Source organism: Suricata suricatta, chromosome 8 (assembly GCF_006229205.1).
Source record: "Suricata suricatta isolate VVHF042 chromosome 8, meerkat_22Aug2017_6uvM2_HiC, whole genome shotgun sequence".
Lineage (NCBI taxonomy): Eukaryota > Metazoa > Chordata > Mammalia > Carnivora > Herpestidae > Suricata > Suricata suricatta.
Genome location: NC_043707.1, coordinates 20953192 through 20974230, shown reverse-complemented (window position 1 = coordinate 20974230; position 21039 = coordinate 20953192). Strand labels below are relative to the sequence as shown.

General features: G+C 48.1%; 1 protein-coding gene and 1 long non-coding RNA gene across 6 annotated transcripts; both read left to right on the top strand.

Annotated features, from left to right (window-relative positions):
• The first annotated feature begins 9 nt into the window (after positions 1–9).
• Positions 10–9292, top strand: LOC115297991. Of its 4 annotated transcripts, none has more exons than XR_003911551.1 (5): positions 10–325; positions 1815–2068; positions 2944–3051; positions 5129–5346; positions 9066–9292. It is a non-coding gene; the product is annotated as an uncharacterized LOC115297991 (long non-coding RNA). The 4 variants fall into 4 exon arrangements; XR_003911553.1 differs by lacking the exon at positions 9066–9292 and adding an exon at positions 5540–5779 and having other exon boundaries at positions 1856–2068; XR_003911550.1 differs by lacking the exon at positions 9066–9292 and adding an exon at positions 5540–5779.
• A 3068-nt stretch (positions 9293–12360) lies between these two features.
• NUPR1 (nuclear protein 1, transcriptional regulator) lies at positions 12361–14102 on the top strand. Of its 2 annotated transcripts, XM_029947377.1 has the most exons (3): positions 12362–12687; positions 13069–13218; positions 13793–14102. In XM_029947377.1, the coding sequence occupies exons 1-2, from the start codon at positions 12573–12575 to the stop codon at positions 13203–13205; spliced, it is 252 nt and encodes an 83-aa protein (XP_029803237.1). In that variant the 5' UTR covers positions 12362–12572; the 3' UTR covers positions 13206–13218; positions 13793–14102. The 2 variants fall into 2 exon arrangements, with proteins under 2 accessions (XP_029803236.1, XP_029803237.1); XM_029947376.1 differs by lacking the exon at positions 13069–13218 and having other exon boundaries at positions 12361–12687.
• Positions 14103–21039: the final 6937 nt, after the last annotated feature.

Sequence of the window (21039 nt, the reverse complement as noted above, 5' to 3'; positions counted from 1 at the left end):
CAGCCTGAACCCCCTCCACGCATGCGCCGTCGTTACTGTGTGACGTGTCGCGCTGCTCCTTGGGAAATGTAGTTTTTACTTTGTCACCCTAGTCCGGAGTCCGCCACTGAACCTTATTTTAACAAACTAGGGTCCTTGTGTGTCTTCCGTGGCCTCTCATTCTCCAGAGCCTCCATAAGATAATAAAAAAAATTGTTGTGAAACCCCACATTGCTCCAAAAGATAAATTCTATTTAAAAAAAAAGTTCTAATAAATTAAACAGATCTGTGGACCCAGAAATAATACTTTTAAGGAGTCTTCTCCGGAACGTTTTAAGGAAAGAACGTGAGTAAATATTTAACTAATGCATCATTATCCCCCATCAAGTTTCTTTTCCATTTTGTGATCTCTATCTCAATGATGATGGCATGACCATCTATCCAGTGTCAGCTCTATATCCTGCATTCTATGAAGCTTATACTGGCGAGGATTTCGCAAATTTGGCACTTGCAGAAGTCTCAGGAGCTATTTCTCCTGAATGTCAAATATTGCCCTTAATTGCTCCTCAGGAGAGATATGGAGTTCTTTGAACTTATCTTTTTTTTTTTTTAAGTTCTATTTCTTTTTTTTTTTTAACATTTATTTATTTTTGAGAGTCAGAGAAAGACATTATGAGCAGGGAAGGGGCAGAGAGAGAGAGAGACACGCAGAATCGGAAGACAGGCTCCAGGCTCTGAGCTAGCTATCAGCACACAGCCTGACATGGGGCTCGAACCCACAAACTGTGAGTTCATGACCTGGGTCGAAGTCAGACGCTAAACCGACTAAGCCATCCAGGCGCCCCTGAACTTATCTTTAATCTCTCATATTGCTACACAAAAATTCAACTGAATAACCTAAAAGGTCAAATTGACTTTATTGAATGATTCGTGAATCAGGTAGCATCCCATCCACTGAGCTGAAGAAAATGAAAGGTTTTTAAAGTGGAAAGGGAACAGAACAAAGGATATTATTAGCAAAGAATACATTGTTTGGGGCAAGGTTATTCCTTCTAATGGGAATGGAAGGGCTCTATCAGTAAATTTCTTAGAGCTGATCAAGAAATTCCATGTAGATTGGTTAAATAATAATAATAAAGGTGTCTTAGTGGCTCAGTCAGTTAAGCCTCCAACTTTGACTCAGGTCACAATCTCACGATTCATGGGTTCGAACCCCAAGTCGGGCTCTGTGTTAACAGCTCAGAACCTGGAGCCTGCTTCTGATTCTGTGTCTCATTCTCTCTCTGCCCCTCCCCAACTTGTGCTCTGCCTCTCTCTCTCTCAAAAATAAGCAAATGTAAAAAAAATTTTTAATAAATAATAACAACTCACATTTGTTGGGCATTTACTATGTACCAGGGGCTGTTAAATAGGCTTTATATGTTTCATTCATAGAACATACTCCATACACTCATCATCTCCACCACATCCACCTCTCACCTGAGGGGTCTTCACTCTTGGCTAACAACTGCAAAAGCTTTTTATTTGCTTATTCCCAGATGTGCAGGTTGGGTTACTCATTACTTGCTTTTATGACAGACTAGAATCATTGAGCTCAGTACACCCTCTCTCTTATCTCTGTTTATGGCCTTTATCTCTTTTCTCCACTTCTCCTCCCTTCCCAAGTGTGTGTGTGTGTGTGTGTGTCTTTATAAAACATGCGTGCTGTTTAGTGTGCATGTATTTTTAATTTACTTAAATGGTATTGTGCTATAAACCTCATTGAGTTTCTTATTTTTTTTCACTCCGCACTATACTTTTAAGACTTGTCCTTGTTGTATGTGCCTGTTACTTAGAATCACTGTGCGATCTTTCTTCATGGACACCCACATTGTAGTTATTTGGACTGTGATGATGGACATCTAAATCGCCTCCAACTACTGGCTACAACAGACAACGACACAGTGAACTGCCTCATGCCTGCCCTCTTGTGGCCAACGTGAGGATTTTTCTGGGAAGTATAGCTACCCAGTGAGACTGGTCAGAGCCCGCCCCTTGAGTTGTCTGCCCTCACACATTCTGGCCAGAGAACTCGTCTTAAAACACAAAGGTGTGCATGAACTGGCACCTGGGTCTCCCGCCCCATCACCTCCTCTCCCAACCCTCTCCACCTCACACTTCCCTTCAGTGCCTCCACTTCCTTAGGTCTTTCATCCATGCCACGTCCCTCCTCCCTCCTCCGGAGCATATTTCCCTCTTCTATTTACCTCCAAATCCCCTCTTATCTTCAGATCTCCCTGACTGGGTCAAATCCCTCCATCACGATCCCTCAAGAGCAGCATGTATAGACCTCCTGTAATTGTGTCCGTAACACAATGTCACAATTGTACAGTTGTTTGTGGCATAATTTGATTTATGTCTGTCCTACCCTTCACTCCTTAGATTATAAACTCCATGATGTCTGGGCTTATGCCTGTTCATGTTCATCACTGTATCTTTAGCACATAGCCTTGTGCCTGGCAGATAACAAAAATAATTATTAGGTGAAAGAGAAAATGGAGGTGTTAGCTCTGCTTTAGGGAGGGCCATTGAGGGGGCAGCACCTTGGTGGGGTGACTGCTATAGAATTCGGTCCTCAGCTCTGCAGGACCAGAAATTCCATTTTGTGAGCAACCTCTCAGGGTGGACTCCCACGATGCAGCTCCAAAGAGACTCGTGGACAAACCAGAACCCCCCGAGTCACAGGGGGACATTTAGAAATGTGGTGCTGACCAGAACATTCCCTTTGCCGGGGCAGCACCGTTCCTTCCTGTGAGAAAGGCACGGCATGGGAAAGAAAACTGGGCAGAGCATCATATCTGAAATCTTTTCCAAAAAGCCTTGAAAAGTCACAGGGATCTTGACTTAAGGTCTCTTTAGGACATCCGGAGGAAGTTATACAGCATGCCTTCCTAACAATTGCTTTACAAATCCCTCTCTTGACAGAGTTCCACTGCTGAGGACAATCAGTGCTCACACCTCTTCCTCCTCATTGCTTTCTTCCTGCTCAGAACTGACTCCGTGCATGGGGGCTTCCGGCACCTTCTATGGAAAGTAAGCTTCCCATCTCTCACCTTGTCCCCATTTATCACCCACTTGAACAAAACAAAACAAAGGCTCAAAAATCACACCCATCTTCTTAGTGCAGATGACAGAACTAACTAGAGGTCATATCATCCCCAGGCATGGCTGGACTGGCCAGGGAACAATGTATAGATCCAGGCCCAAGAGATAAGAATACTTGCTTACAATTCAAAGGAACCTGAAAGAATACATCCCAACAAGCTTATGCACATACAAGTAGTCTGAGCCCATCCGGGCGGCTAACCAGCACTCTCCTGAACACATAAGCACCAGATGCATCTCATGAAATCTATGACATACAGAAAGAATAAAGATATTTTTCAGATTCCAAGTCTCTCAAAGGATGGAACAAACTTTTGACCTCCCTGGGACCAGACAAAGCAACACCAGCACCAACTAAGCAACAACTGCTAACATGACTTCGTGGGCTTCTAGTCAATAGCATCCACCTTCTCAGAGGGTCCCTGACCCAAATTTTGCCCTTAAAAACCCTCACTTGTAAGCCAACGGGGAGTTTGGGACTTGTGAGCACCAGCTCCCCGTTCTCCTGGATCACACCACACCAGTAAATACCCTGTTCTCCTTCACTGCAAAAACTCGGTGTTGGTTTTTATCAGCTTACTGTGCATCGGGTAGATGAATTCTCATTGGGTTTGGTTACAGACTCTTCCTTTGGATCTGACCTCTCATGGCAGCCAGGTGGGGCCAATTCTCACGCTTTACATTTACTGCTTTTCCTCCCCAACACATATAAAAGAAGCCATAGCATGACCAGAAGGTGGCATAGCGCATATGGAACCCAAGGGGGGGAAGGGGATACAATACATTAACTCTTAAAAATTGCCTTTATCTCCTCCCTACCCCACTGCTACTTCTAAAATAGGTATACATTGCATGAACTATTACTCGGCAATCAAAAAGAATGAAATCTTGCCATTTGCAATAACATGGATGGAACTGGGGGGTTTTATGCTAAGCAAAATTAGTCAGAAAAGGACAAATATCATGTGACTTCACTCATATGTGGAATTTAAGATACAAAGCAGATAAGCATAAGGTAAGGGAAGCAAAAATAAAATAAAAACAGGGAGGGGAACAAAACACAAGAGACTCTTATGGGTGGGGGAGATGGGCTAAATGGAGTTTGGTTACAGACTCTTCCTTTGGATCTGACCTCTCATGGCAGGCAGGTGGGGCCAATTCTAAAGGGGCATTAGGACGACACTTGTTGGGATGAGTACTGGGTGATATAGGCAGGGGACAAATGACTGCATTCTGCTCCTGAAATCATTATTGCACTGTATGCTAACTAACTTGGACGTAAGTTTAAAAAAAGAAATAAATAAAATAAAAATAAAATACTAAAATAAAATAAAATAGTTATACATTGTAGAATGTCAAACATTGCAGAGATCTAGAATCTGGAATGGAAAAAGTATACATTCGCCATGATCCCAGTCTAGGCTATGACCACTCTGAAGAGCATGGTGACATCCCATCCCCTAGCCTCTCTGCCTTTCTTTTTTCAATAACTACAACAGTTTTGCTTACAAAAATAAGATTGGCCTGGGGCTCTCTATCTCGGCGGGGGGTGTGGGGGGTGCAGCGCTCCTCAAGGCTCAGGAACCCCTGTAACAGCTGAAAGCAGGGCTCCGGGGGGAGGGGTGGTGGTGGTTGCGGGGGGCAGATTCTGCCTCTGGAGGGCACTGGGCTCCACAGACATTCCCCGCCCTCCCACCACCCACTCAACCTGCAAGGCGATGGCCTTTACTATTTGAAAATACTATTTGAATAGATTTTCCTCTCTCGGTATGGAATGATGTATCAGATTGAATGAGCCAACAAGCACATGCTCAAAGATCTCCCTGATGGCCCCCCCAGGATTCTCCTGACATTCCTCAGGCAGGATGCCACCTTGAAAGACCAGTACTTCTGTAGGGGGTCCCCAGAGCACCCTACCGTCCCAGAGTGGTTAGACAGAAAAGCAGCTAGATCACATGACCCCTGGATTGGAATTTATCCAGTCAAGGATTGCTATCCCATCCAGGAAACCGTCACCGGAAATTACAAGGTGATACCATCTGCCCAGTTTTTTGACCTACAGCTGGACGTTAAAGACCTCTGTTTACCCCGCCGAGAACGAGCCAGAGGACCCAGCAGAGAAGGTAAGCCGTGAACACGGAAGTGACAGCACCGGACATCAGACACCACGGCCTCAGTGGGAAATGGCTCTGAAACTTGAAGAGACAAGGCTTTTCACTAGAGGTAAATATCATCATTTTACGAAGACAGACATTGTCGTGAGTTCTGTGGATGTATGTAATTCTGACTACTCAAGCTATGTTTACAAAATGAAGTTGAATGGAGAGTATATGGTGATATGAGATGAATAGATAGCGAATATGGATGCTTAGATAGTTCTGATATCGACTTGGTCCTGTTTTTCATGCGTGTGTAGGTGTTCACTGGGTGCCCTGGCATACTAAGGGCTACGGCGTTGGCTGGGACAGAGAGGCGTATTGTGCTACTGACATGGTTGAGAAGTGATGGTCATAATAAAAAGTAGATGATTTTGCTCAGTACACAGACAACGACCCCTTTAGTGTCAGACTGCTGACACTGCCCCCTTCCACCACGGACAAAGCAACCCCTTAAAATCCCTTCCAGATCTGGAGCACCTGGGTGGCTCAGTTGGTTGAACGTCTGACTTCAGCTCGGGTCATGATCTTGTGGTTTGTGTGTTTGAGCCTCGCGTTGGGCTGTCTTCTGACAGCTCAGCGCCTGGAGCCTGCTTCGGTTTCTGTGTCTCCCTCTCTCTGCTCCTTCCTCACCTGCACTCTGTCTCTCTCTCTCTCTCTTTCTCAAAAATAAATAAACATTAACAAAATTTTAAAAACTAATAAATACTTGATTGCATTTTAAAAAATCCCTTCCAGATTTAAGAATTCTGTGACATGACCCCATTCATATAGAAATTTTGGCTTAACTAGAAGTCTGTACTATTCCTCTAAAGAGACATTTTAAGCCATCGGACTTGAAAAATCTTAATGTCTATACTTGGGGAAACAGGAGCCATATTCACTTCCTTTTTTCTATACCGGAGTATTGATGTATATGCTGAAACATGATGTACTTGTCAATAGAACTAGAAGGACAGGTAGTATTTCAAAAATTGCACTGGGGGCACTTGGGTGACTCAGTCGATTAAGGATCTGACTTCAGCTCAGGTCAAGATCTCACGGTTCATGAGTTTGAGTCCTGCATCAGAATTTGTGCTGAGCGCAGAACCTGCTTGGGATTCTCTCTCTCTCCCTCTCTCTCTGTTCCTCCCCTGCTCTCTCCCTCTCCTTCTGTCAAAATAAATAAAAAATAAACATAAAACAATAGCATTGAACTAGAGGCACCTGGCTGGCTCAGAAGAGCATGCAACTCTTGATCTTGGGGTCATAGGCTGGAGTCCCTGTCAGGTGTAGAGATTTCTTAAATAAATAAAACCTAAAAAAAAAAAAAAGAATGAAAAGAGCACTGAACTGTGAGACAGGAGACCATTGTCTAATAAATCCAGGACCAGAGTTCCCTTGCGCTGCTTTAACTCCTTAGGTTCACGACATGCTCTGTGCTTTCCTTCACTTTGGCCTTCCCGGGACACTGACCTCCTGGTCTGTCTGACTTCTTAGGTTAGCTCACACATGAGTTTTTCTGGGAGTTGCTCACAAGCCTGGCTTAGGTGCACTGTGCAGCTTGAATGTGCTTTTGTCACGTCACTTATTACACTGGGTGGTAACATCCTGCTTATTGGACACTGTCATCCACCAGCCTATGCGCCCCTTGAGGGAGGGTGGCATGTTCCATTCACTTCTGTATCCCAGCACCAAGCAAGTGCCTGGCGATGATGGTGCCCTAGACGTTTGTAGAGTGTTGAATGCTAGCCTGTCTTGTCCTTCCTTCCTCCTCTGGTAAAGGGGCTGCGTTTGCTGATCTCTAGGGAGAGTTCCAGGAATAAAATTTATCCCTCTAGACTCTTCTGTGATTGTTTTATCTGACCACCCGTCTTCTTTATTTACAAAAAGAAATGGGACACCTTTTTGTGCTGAAAACAATGTATTACACATAGTTACCCATATTATTTTTTAAAAAATGTAACGTAAAGGGCGCCTGGGTGGCTCAGTCAGTTGAGTGTCCAACCTCAGCTCAGGTCATGATCTCGCAGTTCAAGAGTTCGAGCCCCGCGTCGGGTTCTGTGCTGACAGCTCAGAGCCTGGAACCTGCTTTGGATTCTGTGTCTCCCTCTCTCCCTGCCTCTCCCTGGCTCATGCTCTGTCTGTCTTTCTCTCTTAAAAATAAAAAACCTTAAAAAATACAAAGATTAGGATTATAGTACACATAATGTTCTGCAACTTGTTTTTTTGGTTTTTTTCTTTTTCATTCATGATGACTTTCTCATTAGAGCGAGAGACACAGCTTATTGTTTTTAATGGCTCTGGAGTATTTCACAAAAGGATACTGATCAGTCACCTCCTGTTGGACGCTTAGTTTCTAATTTTTCACTATTACAAACAGAGCTGGGAGCATCTCCTCAGGAGACTCTGTAAGTAGAACTACAATATCAGGGCATATTTAACATTCTGATCAGTGTTGCCAAACTGCCCACTGAGAGAATGCATCCATTTATCTTCAAGGTGATGATATCACACAGCCAAGAATAATTGCAAGTCAGCTGCCGGGTTTGGGGGCGTCTCTGGATGGCTGCCCATAAGTCAGGCAGACACATCCTATTTTACCACATTTAGGCTTCTTGCATCTCCTCGGTACAGACTGATGCCACCAACCCAGCTTGATTACGTAACCTGCTTCCAGCCTAGGAAGCTCTAGATCCTTTGAGCCAAAAACATCTGCACATCCTTCAGGTTCTCCACGCTTTCCTGACTTGGACAGTTTAACTCATGGAATTGGGTATGTCTTGGTGTCTTTCTCATTCTTTTTTTTTTTTAATTTTTAGAGAGAGAGAGAGAGAGAGAGAGAGAGAAAGGGGGAGGGGCAGAGAGAGAGAGAGGGAGAGAGAAAATCTCAAGGACGCTCCACAATCAGCGCAGAGCCTGATGCTGGACTCGATCCTCCAAACCGTGGGATCATGACCTGAGTCAAAACCAAGAGCTGGATGCTTAACTGACCAAGCCAAGAGGCTTCCCCTCTTTCTCAGACATCTTTGTTCAGGCTTCACTACCTCTAGGAAAGCTGTCGTGATCCTCTTTCAACTGTCCCCCATCCTCCTCACCCCCCCATCGAGGTGGGTGCCCTCCTGAGAGCCCTGGATTCACTCCAGGCTGACCCTGCTGGGGTGTAATAGGTGTGCTGGCCATCTGGAATGTCACGAAGGTACAGTCCTACGTAGAAAGAAAAGAAACTTCCTCTTGGCTGATTACACATACTCACCTGGAGGCTAGAAGATGGGAAAACACTCTTCAACTTTTCCCACTGAGTCACCTTCTGGGCCCTACAGTTCCATGCCATGGGTTCCCAAAAGTCCCTTCTCTCTTGGCCATCCTCCCTCTGTCTGCCCCACTCCCCTGGGATCTAGGCTTTCTTCTCCCCGCACCTGCAGGATCAAGGCCAAGGAGACGTACTTTCCTGGGCTCCACGGAGGACAGTCACACTGTCTTCACAATCTTCTGTGGGACTAGGATTGGGGTTCTCTGGGTTCCCCCAGAGCCAGCACTTGGGAGCTGAAAACCCCACCGATCTCAAAATAGCTTTGTGGATTCAACTGATCATTTATTGAGCACACAATAAGATAGACAAGATTCCTGCCTTCGTGGATGGCAATAGTAATAGCTGTCACTGGCCACCCACTCTGTTCTAGGCACTGTGCTAAGCCTTGACAGGACTTGGCCTTTTAATCCTCGAAACAATCCCTCCAAGCTTTGTTCAGGCTTCACTGCTTCTAGGAAAGCTGTCGTGATCCTCTCACTAATCTCGTTTTACAGATGAGGAAACTGAGACACAGAGAGGCTAAATAATTTGTCTAAGGTACGAAACTAACAGGTGCAAGAACCGATCTTTGGACCTAAGCGGAGCTTACTCCTTGAACCGCTAACTAAACCAAACCAGGATTGCATTCGAGTGGGGACGTATCATGCAGAAGGAAACAAAGAAGAAAGGTATTTCCATCAGTGATCACTGAATGCTATGGAGAGAGTATAATAAAAAGGCTCGTGGGGTAAAAATGGGGTATCCTTAGCACCCAGCCTGGTCCAAGGCAGGTACTAATTAATCATCTGGGGGGAAGGGAGGAAGGATGGGGGGGCGGAAGGAAGGAAGCTCTGACAGGTGCCTTCCTACACACAGCTGCCAAAACTTTGGCAGTGTTTCGCCAGCTGTGCTGGCCTGCAGGCTGGAGCTGGGGTCAGGCAAGCCTTGGGAGGAATCCTTCACTCACCCTTGAGCAAGGTGCTCTCTGAGCTTCAATTTCCCTTCTCTGAAGATCAGCGGAAATAGCAGTCCACGCTGTGCTGGCTCAGGACAAAGGCCTGTCACACCTAGTGGTCTGGTCACCACCTCCCCTTTACAGCTGAGCAGACGGAAAGTCAGAAGTGAGCCCAAGATCTCACAGCTCATAATAGGGCCCTGGGCAGCTTGGGAATTTTGGGGGGTGGGGGTTCATGGTAGTGATCGTGACAGGGAGGCCGTGTGGGAGGGTCACCTGGAGGATTGTCCCACATCCTGCAGACGTTTGACTGTCCTGCTAGACCGTCGTGAAGCTAAAACACTCATTATTTACAAGGACGTGTGGCTAGAATGTACTCCAACGCGTGTAGTGATGGACGTTCCTGCCTGGGAAGAACCGCATTATTTCCTCATTGGCTCCACCTTTATCTGTCTGGGTGTGTCATTTAAGGTTCTTTTCCTCTTTCCCTGACCATCTGCTCTGTTATGATTAGTGGGAGGGAAATTTCTTCTCCTGTCCCTCCATATCTTCCAGTGGGACTAAGAATTAAACTAACATGAGACAGATTAACAACAGGAAAAAGCCAAGTTTTATTATGTGCGTGTGGAGGCCCGGTCCTGAAATTGAGACCTAACAAAATGACCAAAACTGGTAGTTTTTGTCCTTTTAGACAAAGTGACAATAAATCCATGAGGACTTGAAAGGAGAAAGAAAACTTAACTTTGGGAGCTTTAATTAGTAGGCAATTTTAAATAGATTTGGGGCTGGGATAGTAAGTTAGTAAAAAAGTCACAGACCTCTTGGCTCTAAATTTCCTATGTCTGGTGATCGGGGTGTCTCCTTACCTCCTGGTACAAGGAGGGTAATTTTCACCTGGGAGATTTATTTCCTGCTCTCAGGAAAATAGAAGAGGGTCTGCCCCTTCTTTCCCACAGGCTGTCTCTTAAGTAACTTTTATTTTTTAAAAATTTTTAATGTTTTATTTATTATTGAGACAGAAAGAAACAGCATGAACAGGGGAGGGGCAGAGAGAGAGGGAGACACAGAATCTAAAGCAGGCTCTAGGCTCTGAGCTGTCAGCACAGAGCCCGATGTGGGACTCGAACTCACGAACCATGAGATCATGGCCTGAGTCAAAGTCAGACGCTCAACCAACTGAGCCACCAGGAGCCCCAGGTAACTTTTATTTAAATAACTAATATCTCAGGGGCACCTGGGTGGCTCAGTTGGGGAAGCATCCGACTCTTGGTTTCAGCTCAGGCCATGATCTAACTGTTCATGGGCTCGAGCCCCGCGTCGGGCTCTGCACTGACCGTGCAGGGCCTGCTTGGGATTCTCTCTCTCGCCCTTTCTCTCTGCCTCTCTCTCTCAAAAATAAATAAACATTTAAAAAATAAAATAAAATAAAATAACCAGTATGCCGAAGCAGCACAGTGTGGGGGGGGCCTGCCCTTGGCCCCTGCGTGATTGTCCCAAACTCTGATTCAGGTGACCTCACTTTCATTTCCTGGATGTTCAGGAATTCACATATCAACCAGACCTGAAAAACAAAAGCTAAATTTAATTCTGGCTCAGGCTAGGGAGAAACACGAGCGGAAGTGCCTCTTCGTGTTCAACACAGAGTGAGAACAAGACTGGGTTATGACGGCGCTTGGAGGGGAAGGTAGAATTTCGGCAGCACTGAGAGGGAACTGAGGCTGAATGGGCTCACAGCAGAGTGAGAAAGTGAGCAGAGAATCAGCACCTGGCTAAGCCCGAGAAGGTTCTGTTGTGCTGGAAGCCACGGAGTTAAAAACAAAAAACAAAGAACAAAAACACGTGGAAGGTTGCTCCTGCCTCCTTCCCAGCCTGGGCAGTGGGATCTGGCACAAAAACCTCAGGGAAAACATGATTGGGCAGCCCAAGGGTATGGCCTCTCTGGGTCAGCTCAACCCACATGGCAGATCCCTTCAGGCAAGCGTGGAAAATTCCATTTTCCGATTCTTATCTGAATCCTTTCCTTTCCTTCATATTAAATAGGCACAAATGCCTGTTTACGTCATAACGTCTTCTACCTCAGCATGTCCATGTTTTGACTGACATCATTTCATGATAAGCGGGTTTCTTTCCATGTCTCCTTTACGTTACAGCGACGGCGGCATTGAGTTGTTCGGAAATTAGGCAAATTATTCTAAGCTCACAGAGTGCAGTTTAGACTGCATGACTGTACCAGGCATTGTCACGAGTGTGCTTCCCTGCAGGGTCTCATTCGAGTCTCCCACCAACCCTATGACATCATTGCAATTATGGTCATCCTCACTTGTGCAGAGAACACCAAGGCACAGAGAGGTCAAGTGACTTGCCTGGGGTCACTCAGGAAGTAGCGGACCAGAGGTTTGAACCCAGGGCAGCTGGCTCCAGAATGTGCACTCTTAACCGCTCCGCTAGCCTTCCTTTAGGGTGAGGGAAACTACCTAGGGACCCACTCCGCTCCCCTCGGCTCAGGGTATGAAGGGGGCTTTCCAGATGTTTCTTATCAAAAAGGGGTGTCAGGTGTGTTAGGGGTGGGAACAGCTGATCTATTTCGTGGTGTGGTCTTCGCTCCATTATCTGCCACCAGAGTCCTGAGTCTGAGCCAGAATTGGAATGGGGGTCAGCTGTGTGGCCCGGGGCGGGAGACAGACAGGAAGGAGTAGGTCAGGTGAGGCCCTCCGATCCCCACTGGCCTTGATCCCAAGGACTGTTTATGTTCCGACTCAGCCTCTTGCCTCCTCCTCCCTGAGGGGCGGGGATCTCCTCTATGGAAAAATACCCAGCTGGGCGAGCCCCAGTGAGAGGGAAGAGGCAAGGGGAAGGGGCTGGGACTCACAGCCCCGACAACTCGTTCCCCCTCTCGTGATTGCTGTGTACTGGGCCGGGTTCTGGGAAAGGGCCAGATTGCATCAGACAGGGCCTGAGCGGGACACGTGGCCTTATAAGTTGGGGCCAGTGAACAGGGAGGTGTCAGGAAACCAGACACAAACAAAGCTTTGGGAGACGACAGAGAGACAGCAAGGGAAAGTCAGGCATGACGGCCACCTTCCCGCAAGCAGCCAGCCCGGCCCAGCAGCCTCTGGGCCTGGAGGACGAAGACCTCAGCCTGGACGAGTATGACCTCTATAGCCTGGCTCCTTCTGACCTGGGTAAGGTCTGGCCCTGTCCCCTTCCTGGTCCCTGACCGCCTACCCCCAGCCCCCAACTAGGATTACTCCTTGGGCTTCTCCCCCCCCCCCGCCCCCCCTTCTTTAACTTGTTCCCTTGACCCCTTGAGGCACTCCCGCCATCCCCCCTTCCCCTGAGTGCTCAGCCCGGGGACCTCACACGCCTCTAGAATATTGGGGCAACAAGATCATGGGAGCCCCTCGTCCCATGGATGGGGAGACAGGGGTTCCCCAAAGCTATGTGGTGACCACCCTCCAGTCTGCCACCCATGCTCTTTCCACTCTGCACTCCCGACACCCTGCCTCTCCTTGGGTGTGTCTCGCCTCAGGCCACCTCACCTCTGCCTCTTGCCTGGTTCCCAGGAGCGGGAGGCAGGAAAGGTCGCAGCAAGAGAGAAGCTGCCGCCAACACCAACCGCCCCAGCCCCGGCGGCCATGAGAGGAAGCTGTTGACCAAGCTTCAGAACACAGAGCGGAAAAAGCGGGGGGCACGGTCGTGAGGCAGAGCTGGAGGTAAAGAGTCAGGAGACCCAGAAGGCCCTCTGCCTTGAAAGGACATGCCTGAATATGTGTGGTCGGGTGGGGAGAAGGGTTCCAAGAACCATTGTCTCGGGGCACCTGGGTGGCTCAGTCCGTTGGGTGTCTGACTTGAGCTCAGGTCATGATCTCACAGTTCACGAGTTCAAGCCCCTCATCAGGCTCTGTGCTGATAGCTAGCTCAGAGCCTGGAGGCTGCTTCAGATTCTGTATCTCCCTCTCTCTCTGACCTTCCCCTGCTCACGCTGTCTCTCTGTCTCTCAAAGAAAAAATAAATAAATAAAAATAAATAAATAATAAAAACATTAAAAAAGAACCATTGTCTCAGTATAGAACAAAATGAGACATACATTGGACTCTGAGTTTCCTAGTGACCAGAGCAAAAAGGGAAACATGGGACCTTTCCAACTGGAGGGAAGTTTGGTTTACGGAGAGGGTAACAGAGGCCCAGAGAGGATAGGGTCCTTCTCTGGAGACCCAGAGCAAGTGACCAAGAGAGGAAGAGTTAGAACCCCAGAATCAGAACTGTCTCTCTCTTTCCTTGCCCCAGATGAGGCCAGAGCACGGACACCACACAGCGATGGAGACTGGACTTCGGAGAATCGGCACCTGGGGGAGAGATGCAGGCCTGCTTGCCCTCCTACTCCGCCCCAGGACTTACCCTACCTGACTGAGGCTCTGAGGGGCCACAAAGGAAGCATCCCCAGCCCCAGAAAAAGGACAAACTAGGGGTGGGGAGCAAGAGGCAGGGAATGGAGAGACAGAGTCACGAAAGGTACGCCCCCCCCAAAAGGAAAGACGCCAAAGAAACTGGAACCCCCCAAGGGCGGCAAGGAGAATAAACAAAATTCAGCAGTTGGCGCTTGTGTGTGGCATTCTGTCCCCTCTCTCTGGTGGTTTTGTTTCTCGTCTCTGCCTGCACATGTCCGCTTCTGCACAAACCAACTTGAGCGTGGTTTGTGTTACTGTTTGTCCTTGGTTATGTGTCTGGGAGAGGGCGTCCCAGATTTGGGAGGGACCAGTAGAGGCCCGCCTGGTTGCTTTTGTTTTATTTTGGTCCGCAGAGGTTTTGCCAAATAAGCCTCTGTGGCCTCTTAGGAAATGAACGGAAATTTCCTGTTTCCTTGTCATGCTGCCTGTAGAAGGAGCCCCCTCCCCAGCTTCTCTCCCTTTTCAGAATAAACCATCTTACGGATCATGTCATTTTCACATAAAACCGCCTTTTGACATGGACGTTATTTATGGGTGCCGTCTGCGAAATGAACACTGAGATTTAGAGCGTTAAGGGACTTGCCCCAGATTTCTCGGGGCTCAAATTCAGGGATTCTCACTGTCCTCCTCTATAAGGTGAGTCCCTCTGCCAAGGGGACTGCCAGCACAGGGTTCTGGGAGGTCGGCGGAAGGAGGAAGATTCTTAGTACAGACCCTGAGTCTCAGGACCAGAGTTTAGGAAGAGCATAAGATAATCTATTGATTGAGGTACACGTTTGGGCTATGGTGATAAAGACCCAAAACAGGATAGAAAGTTCTCTCTCTGTCACATAGCAGTTTGGATGGTCAGTACTCTTGGGCTAAAACGACAACTTGACCGTGTCGGGGATTCGAGCCACTTTGAGCCCATTGCTCCGAGACGCTCAAAACCTGGCTTCCACGATGGGATCCAAACTCGCTGCTTCGGTACCTGCCATCACACCTGCACCTCAGCCCGTGGAAAGGGGCGGGGGAAGGGACCAGGGGAAGCCACACCAATTCACTTTGAAGACCATGACCTAAAAGTACACTACGGTCCATCTGGTCCAAATTTAATCCCATGGCCACACCTAACTATAAGAGAGGTTGGGAAACTAGTATTTAGGTGCTTAGCCACGTGTTAGCCCAAACTTGGGGAGGGCAGGAGAGTGGATACTGGAAAAAACTAGCAACAAACATTCTCCACCCACAGACTCAACCCAAGGCGAGGAGAAAAGCCCGTAGGTCTGTCCCAGGGAAAGGCATTTTTCCTTTTCTCCTGCCCTTCCCTATAAGCCCTAGGCTGCAAAACTTGGAGCCAATTAAGGACAAAGGAATGAGGCACCTGTTGGGTAGACAGACCACAACAATGAGCTTGAACCTCTGGGGAATCTGTCCATCGGCCTCCCCTGAGTCCAACCTACCAACAGTCACAGAATCTTCTGGCTGGGAAGAGCATTAAAGGACATCGAGTCTAGCCCCCCCCTCCCTCCAATCCAGAGTGGGATCACCTCTGCTTGCTTGATTACCAGTTCCTTACACTAACCCAATAGGCATATTATTATTTGATCCTATTTTATACACCAGAAAACCGAGGTTAAGAGAAGTTTAGTACTTTTCCCGAAGTCACACAGCTACAACTTGGAGGAGCTGGGATTTTGAACTTAGGTCCGTGCAATTTTTGAAGCCCGGGCTTTTCCCTTTTAATATACGCCTGAGAATAACCTGCACTGACATTGTGGAATCCTAGATGTTCATTCACTTCTGGTTAATTACCTTTCCTTCTGAGCCCATTTCTTTTCTTGTCAAAAGGTCTACTTCAAAGGACAAAAAACAGGCTGCAAAGTGCCGTGGCTGTGGCCGAATGCGGCCACTCCCTGTGTTCTGGGTCCCTTGACACTTTGCCGGGAGGCCCCATATGCTACCCTCCCTCCTGGCCTGGGATTGGCCCTCCCTGGTCTCGCCCTACCTTGGCACAAACTCTGCCTGGGAGGCCTTCACGTGGCTGTTCCGGGAACCAGACAATTCTTGGAATTACTGAATGTTTGGATCTGAAAGGATGCTGGATGTTAGAGCCCCACTCTGCCCTTCGCAGGAGGGGAAATCAAGGCCTGGTGGGGGAGGGGGCAGGGAGAAGCTGAAACTCATACGAGGACTGGGGACCCAGTCAGGACAAGAAACTGTTCTTGACTCTACGCACCCAGAACATCCCTCTTCTGTTCCACCCACTTTTAACCCCCTCCTTTTTTTGGTCCCCTGGTTGCATGTAATGTCTGTCTCCTTAGTTTTTAGGGGTCCTCCTGAGAACAAAGGGATGACTGGCCTCTGTTTCCCCTAGGGACCTTAAGGAAGTTTCCCCACCAGGTTGCCACAATTCTCTTTTTTTTTTAATGTTTATTTATTTTTGAGAGACAGAGACAGCGTGAGCAGGGGAGAGTCAGAGAGAGAAGGAGATACAGAATCTGAACAGGCTCCAGGCACAGAGCCCAATGTGGGGCTTGACCCCAAGAACTGTGAGATCATGACCTGAACCGAAGCCGGTCGCTTAATCGACTGAGCCACCCAGGTGCCCCAGGTTGCCACAATTCTAAGGATTCCCAGCTCCTTGCCGAGAATCCGGAAAACTCACTAAGGGGTTTGCTTCACAAACACCTAGTCCTCTTCTGCCCACGCAGCTCTCAGGGCTGTGCATTTTTTCAAATTTCAAAATCACCCAGAGCTGAGATCATGACCTGAGCCGAAGTCGGACGCTTAACCAACTGAGTCACCCAGACGCCCCTCCTCGTTTCCTTTTCAACTTGCTTCCCTTCTTCCCTGACTTGGGGAGTACCTTGAACTCTGCTCCCCGCCCCACCCCATCCACCTTGCTATTCCGTGCTAAGATCCTCTGTGCCTTCAGTCCCCCATGGCCGTTGAACTAAAAATGAAACCGTACTGACATCCCTCCACTGTAGCATTGAAAGCCACATGGCCCTCACTGATTTACCAGGAATCGGATGAGCCTAAAAGGAGATGTGAGGAAACTCCATCTTGGTTTATGTGCAAAAATTGCACAGTAATGGATGGCAACCAGCGATCGCTCTGTAGTATATACCAAGGTCTAATTATTACACCACACCTGAAACTTACATGTTATACACCAACTTGACTTCAACAATAAAGCGTAAAAATATTATTCAGACATATATGTTTAATGATATATTATTAATATATATTATATATATTTAATATATATATCTTTTAAGGTTTATTTATTTTTGAGAGAGAGAGAGCATGATGGAGGAAGGGGCAGAGAGAGAAGGAGACGGAGAATCCCAAGCAAGTTCCACGCTGTCTGCACAGAGCCCGATGTGAGGCTCAAACTCACAAACAGATCATGACCTGAGTCAAAACTAAGAGTCGGATGCCTAACCAAATGAGCCACCCAGGTGCCCCACAGAACTATTATTCTGATCACACCGAGTATTTGCCAAGTCCTGCAGGAGGAGAAAGGCCTGGGTTATGGGTTCACTGGTGGTCACGGGCTGAGCTGGTGTGACTAGGTGTGCTGACTCCCACACCCAAGCTTTCTAGAGAGCTCTGTGGCCTTCAGGAAGCCCCAGGCTGGAGAAAGCAAAGAAGGAAGAAGAACCCACCCCCAGAGTCCCTGTCCAAGCAGTCTGAGGGGACCTTTCCTCAGGGACCAGATGCAGTGCCCTGGCCTCTGACACCTAGAAGCACTTCCTTTTCTGTGTAAAAGAAGGTATACTTGGGGTGCCTGGGTGGCTCAGTAGTTTAAGCCTCCAGCTTCCGCTCAGGTCAGATCTCATGTTCCTGGGTTCGAGCCCCGCGTCAGGCTCTGAGCTGTCAGCACAGAGCCCGACTTGGGGCTCGAATCCATGAACAGGGAGATCATGACTTGGGCCGATGTCACACGTTCAACCAACTGAGCCACCCAGGCGCCCCATACTTTGCTTTTCTGATCACAAAAGCAGTTAATGCTGTGAACTTAATGAGCACCATTCCCTGGGTTCAGTCCTCCTGATGGAACACACCCTCCTTCAAACTTTTGTCTTACGTTTGAGTTATAAAATTGAAATTCATTTGTAATCATTTCATGGGCTGCTTACACCAGCTCTGTGCAGGCTTATTCTGTTCTCTCTTTTCTGGAGAACTGGTTTGGAGAAGCTTTTTTGTTTTGTATTGTTTGTGTGTGTGTGTGTGTGTGTGTGTGTGTATGTTGTGTATGTTTTTTTTAAAACTGTTTGAGGAGATAATCATTTATTCCTTCAGCACATATTTACTGAGCCAGGGAATATTCTAGAAGCTGTGGGTACAGCATAAACCAGTTCTCTTCTCGTGGAGCTCACATTCCAGTGAAGACAAACAATAAAAGTGAACAAACAAAGCAAGAATTTCTGCAGGCCTTGCGCAATTGAAAATGCCTTGGTTAGGGAAAGCCTCTTGGAGAGGGAGATCATTTAAGTGGCGGTCAGAAGGAAGTTAGGGAGTGATTCGTGCTGAAATTCCTCTTCAGTAAAGGAGTGCATGGTACCGTCTAACATACTATGCATTTTGCTTATTAATTTATTGTCTGGGGTTAGAGGAGGGGACTCCTGGCGGCCAAGAATGGCTTGGAAAGGGCTCGGAGGCTCAGTGACCAGAGGCAGAGAGCAGGGCCTGGGCTGGGTGACCTCTAAGTGTCCTCTCTTCTGCTTACGCTGACCCCTCGGTCCCTTAAGCCTGGTGCTGTGGGCCCCTCCATGGACAGGTGTGCCGCCCCAGGGAGACTCCTTTTTTTTTTTTTAATGTTTTTATTTATTTTTGAGAGAGAGACAGTGTGAGCAGGGAAGGGTCAGAGAGAGAGGGAGACACAGAATCCAAAGACAGTCTCCAGGCACTGAGCTAGCTGTCAGCACAGAACCTGACGCGGGGCTCGAACCCACGAACCCAAGATCATGACCTGAGCCGAAGCCGGATGCTCAACCGACTGAGCCACCCAGGCGCCCCCTGGGGAGACTCCTAAAGGTGTTCTGGGGAAGCCCTCTCCATCACTATCCTCTTTAACATGCTTCCCCACTCCCCACTGGACACAGTCCATATTCTTGCGTGTGGTGTTTGGCCCGCAACCACCTGCCCCTTAGGCTAAGTTCCTCTTCAGGGCTGGTGTCTGGCGCCAACTAGGTGCACAGTAAACATTCGTGAATGAGCATGTCAGATCTAGTCTCGCTTCACAGCGCCCTTTATACTGGGGACGTTCCTCCTCCCATCCCGATATGTCAAAATCCTGCCGATTCTCAATAATCAGCAGTGCCTTCCAGGACTTCCCCTATCGGCTCATCCAACAGATTTGACCCTCTCCACGACCTTGTTGGGCAAACATAGTCCTCACCCCCATTTTGCAGATGCAGAAACCGAGGCTGAAAAAGAACATGGTTCATTAGGTCTGGGTCAGAGACTCTCTCTTGCAGGAAGCTCCCTCTGTGTCTCACAAGAATCACCCTCTCCTTACTCTGAACCCCAGGCCCCCCCTCCCGCACCTCCTGCTGCAGTCTGGCTTATTTTAGGGCTGTCTGCATTGGCATCTGCTCCTCCTTGAATGTGAATGATGTTGGGATGTTGCGGGGGGAGGTCAGGTTACCTGCTGCTTCTACAGGAGTTGTCTGGGCCTGCCTTGCTCTCCTCCTTTGGGACCGGGGGACGGTTGGATTCTGGGGCTCAGACCAGCAAGGACAGTGGTGAGGGCACAAGGTCCTGATCAGCAAGCAGGGCCGGTCTATCACCTGCAGACTAGTGTGTGAGCCAGAATGGGGGTCCAGGAGGTGGGGGGGCGGCTGACATAGCTCTGACTTCTATTCCAGCTTCCTTTCTGGCAGCAAGGGCCCTGCCTTTGCCCATCCCTCTGCTCTGAGGATTTCCTGGTGTTTACAGAAAGCTTGGAGTGCATATTCCTACTCGTGGACAGGTGAGCGGTTCTGGACTTTGGGGGGGAATGACCATGAGACTGCTCATCACAGTCACCCTGGCAAGATCCTCCATGCTGGGGAACACAGAGAGGACCCTAGGGTGGGGGACCAGGCCATTCGGGCTCCTGGCACTCTCAGTGAATGCAGGAGGGATCATCTCTTTATCAAAATTGAACCCCAGGGCGCCTGGGTGGCTCAGTCGTTTAAGCGGCTGACTTCCGCTCAGGTCACGATCTTGTGGTTTGTGAGTTTGAGCCCCGCTTTAGGTTCTATGCTGATTGGGGAGCCTGCTTGGGTTTCTCTCTCTCTCTCCCCTGCACTCTCTCTGTCCCTCCCCTGCTTGTGTGCACGCTTTCTCTCTCTCTCTCTCTCTCTCTCTCTCTCTCTCTCTCAAAAATAAATAAATAAACTAAAAAAAAAAAAAAAAACGACAACCAGATTGAACCCTGGCCCCATTTGGGGCCTCTTGCTGGCTTTTGCTTCTGGTCTCTCTTCCCTCCTGTGTCCATGCATTAGAGGTGGTGCGTGCCGGTGATCAAGAGTGTGGACTGCCATGGCTGGACCATCATTGATATTTGCTAAGAGGGTACAGTTTAAATGTTCTCACCCTCCCCCCCAAAAAAATAAGGGCGCCTGGGTGGCTCAGTTAAACAGCCGACTTCAGCTCAGGTCATGTTCTCGCAGTTCGTGAGTTTGAGCCCTGCGTTGGGCTCTGTGCTGACAGTTCAGAGCCTGAAGCCTGCTTCAGAGTCTGTGTCTCCTTCTCTCTCTGCCCTTCCCTGCTCGTGCTCTGTCTCTCAAAAATAAATAAACATTAAAATTTGTTTTAACAAGGAAAGAAAGAGGAGTACGAGGTGACAGTTCATTACCTCCAAGAGGGGAGACGTTCACAGAGTTTACGCACAACAGATCAGCACCTCAGATACCTTTGCTTCGAATTTTATTTGTCAGTTAGACTTCCATAAACATGGGAGGAAAGGATGCGGCCTCTCCCGCTGTACTGTTTTGGTTCAAATTTCAGTCTTGCTATTGTTGTGTCATCAAACTGGGTTTCCTAATCTGTAAAATGGACTGTTTTGGGGAATATGTGAGTTTGTGTGCACAAAGCCATTAGAGCAATGTC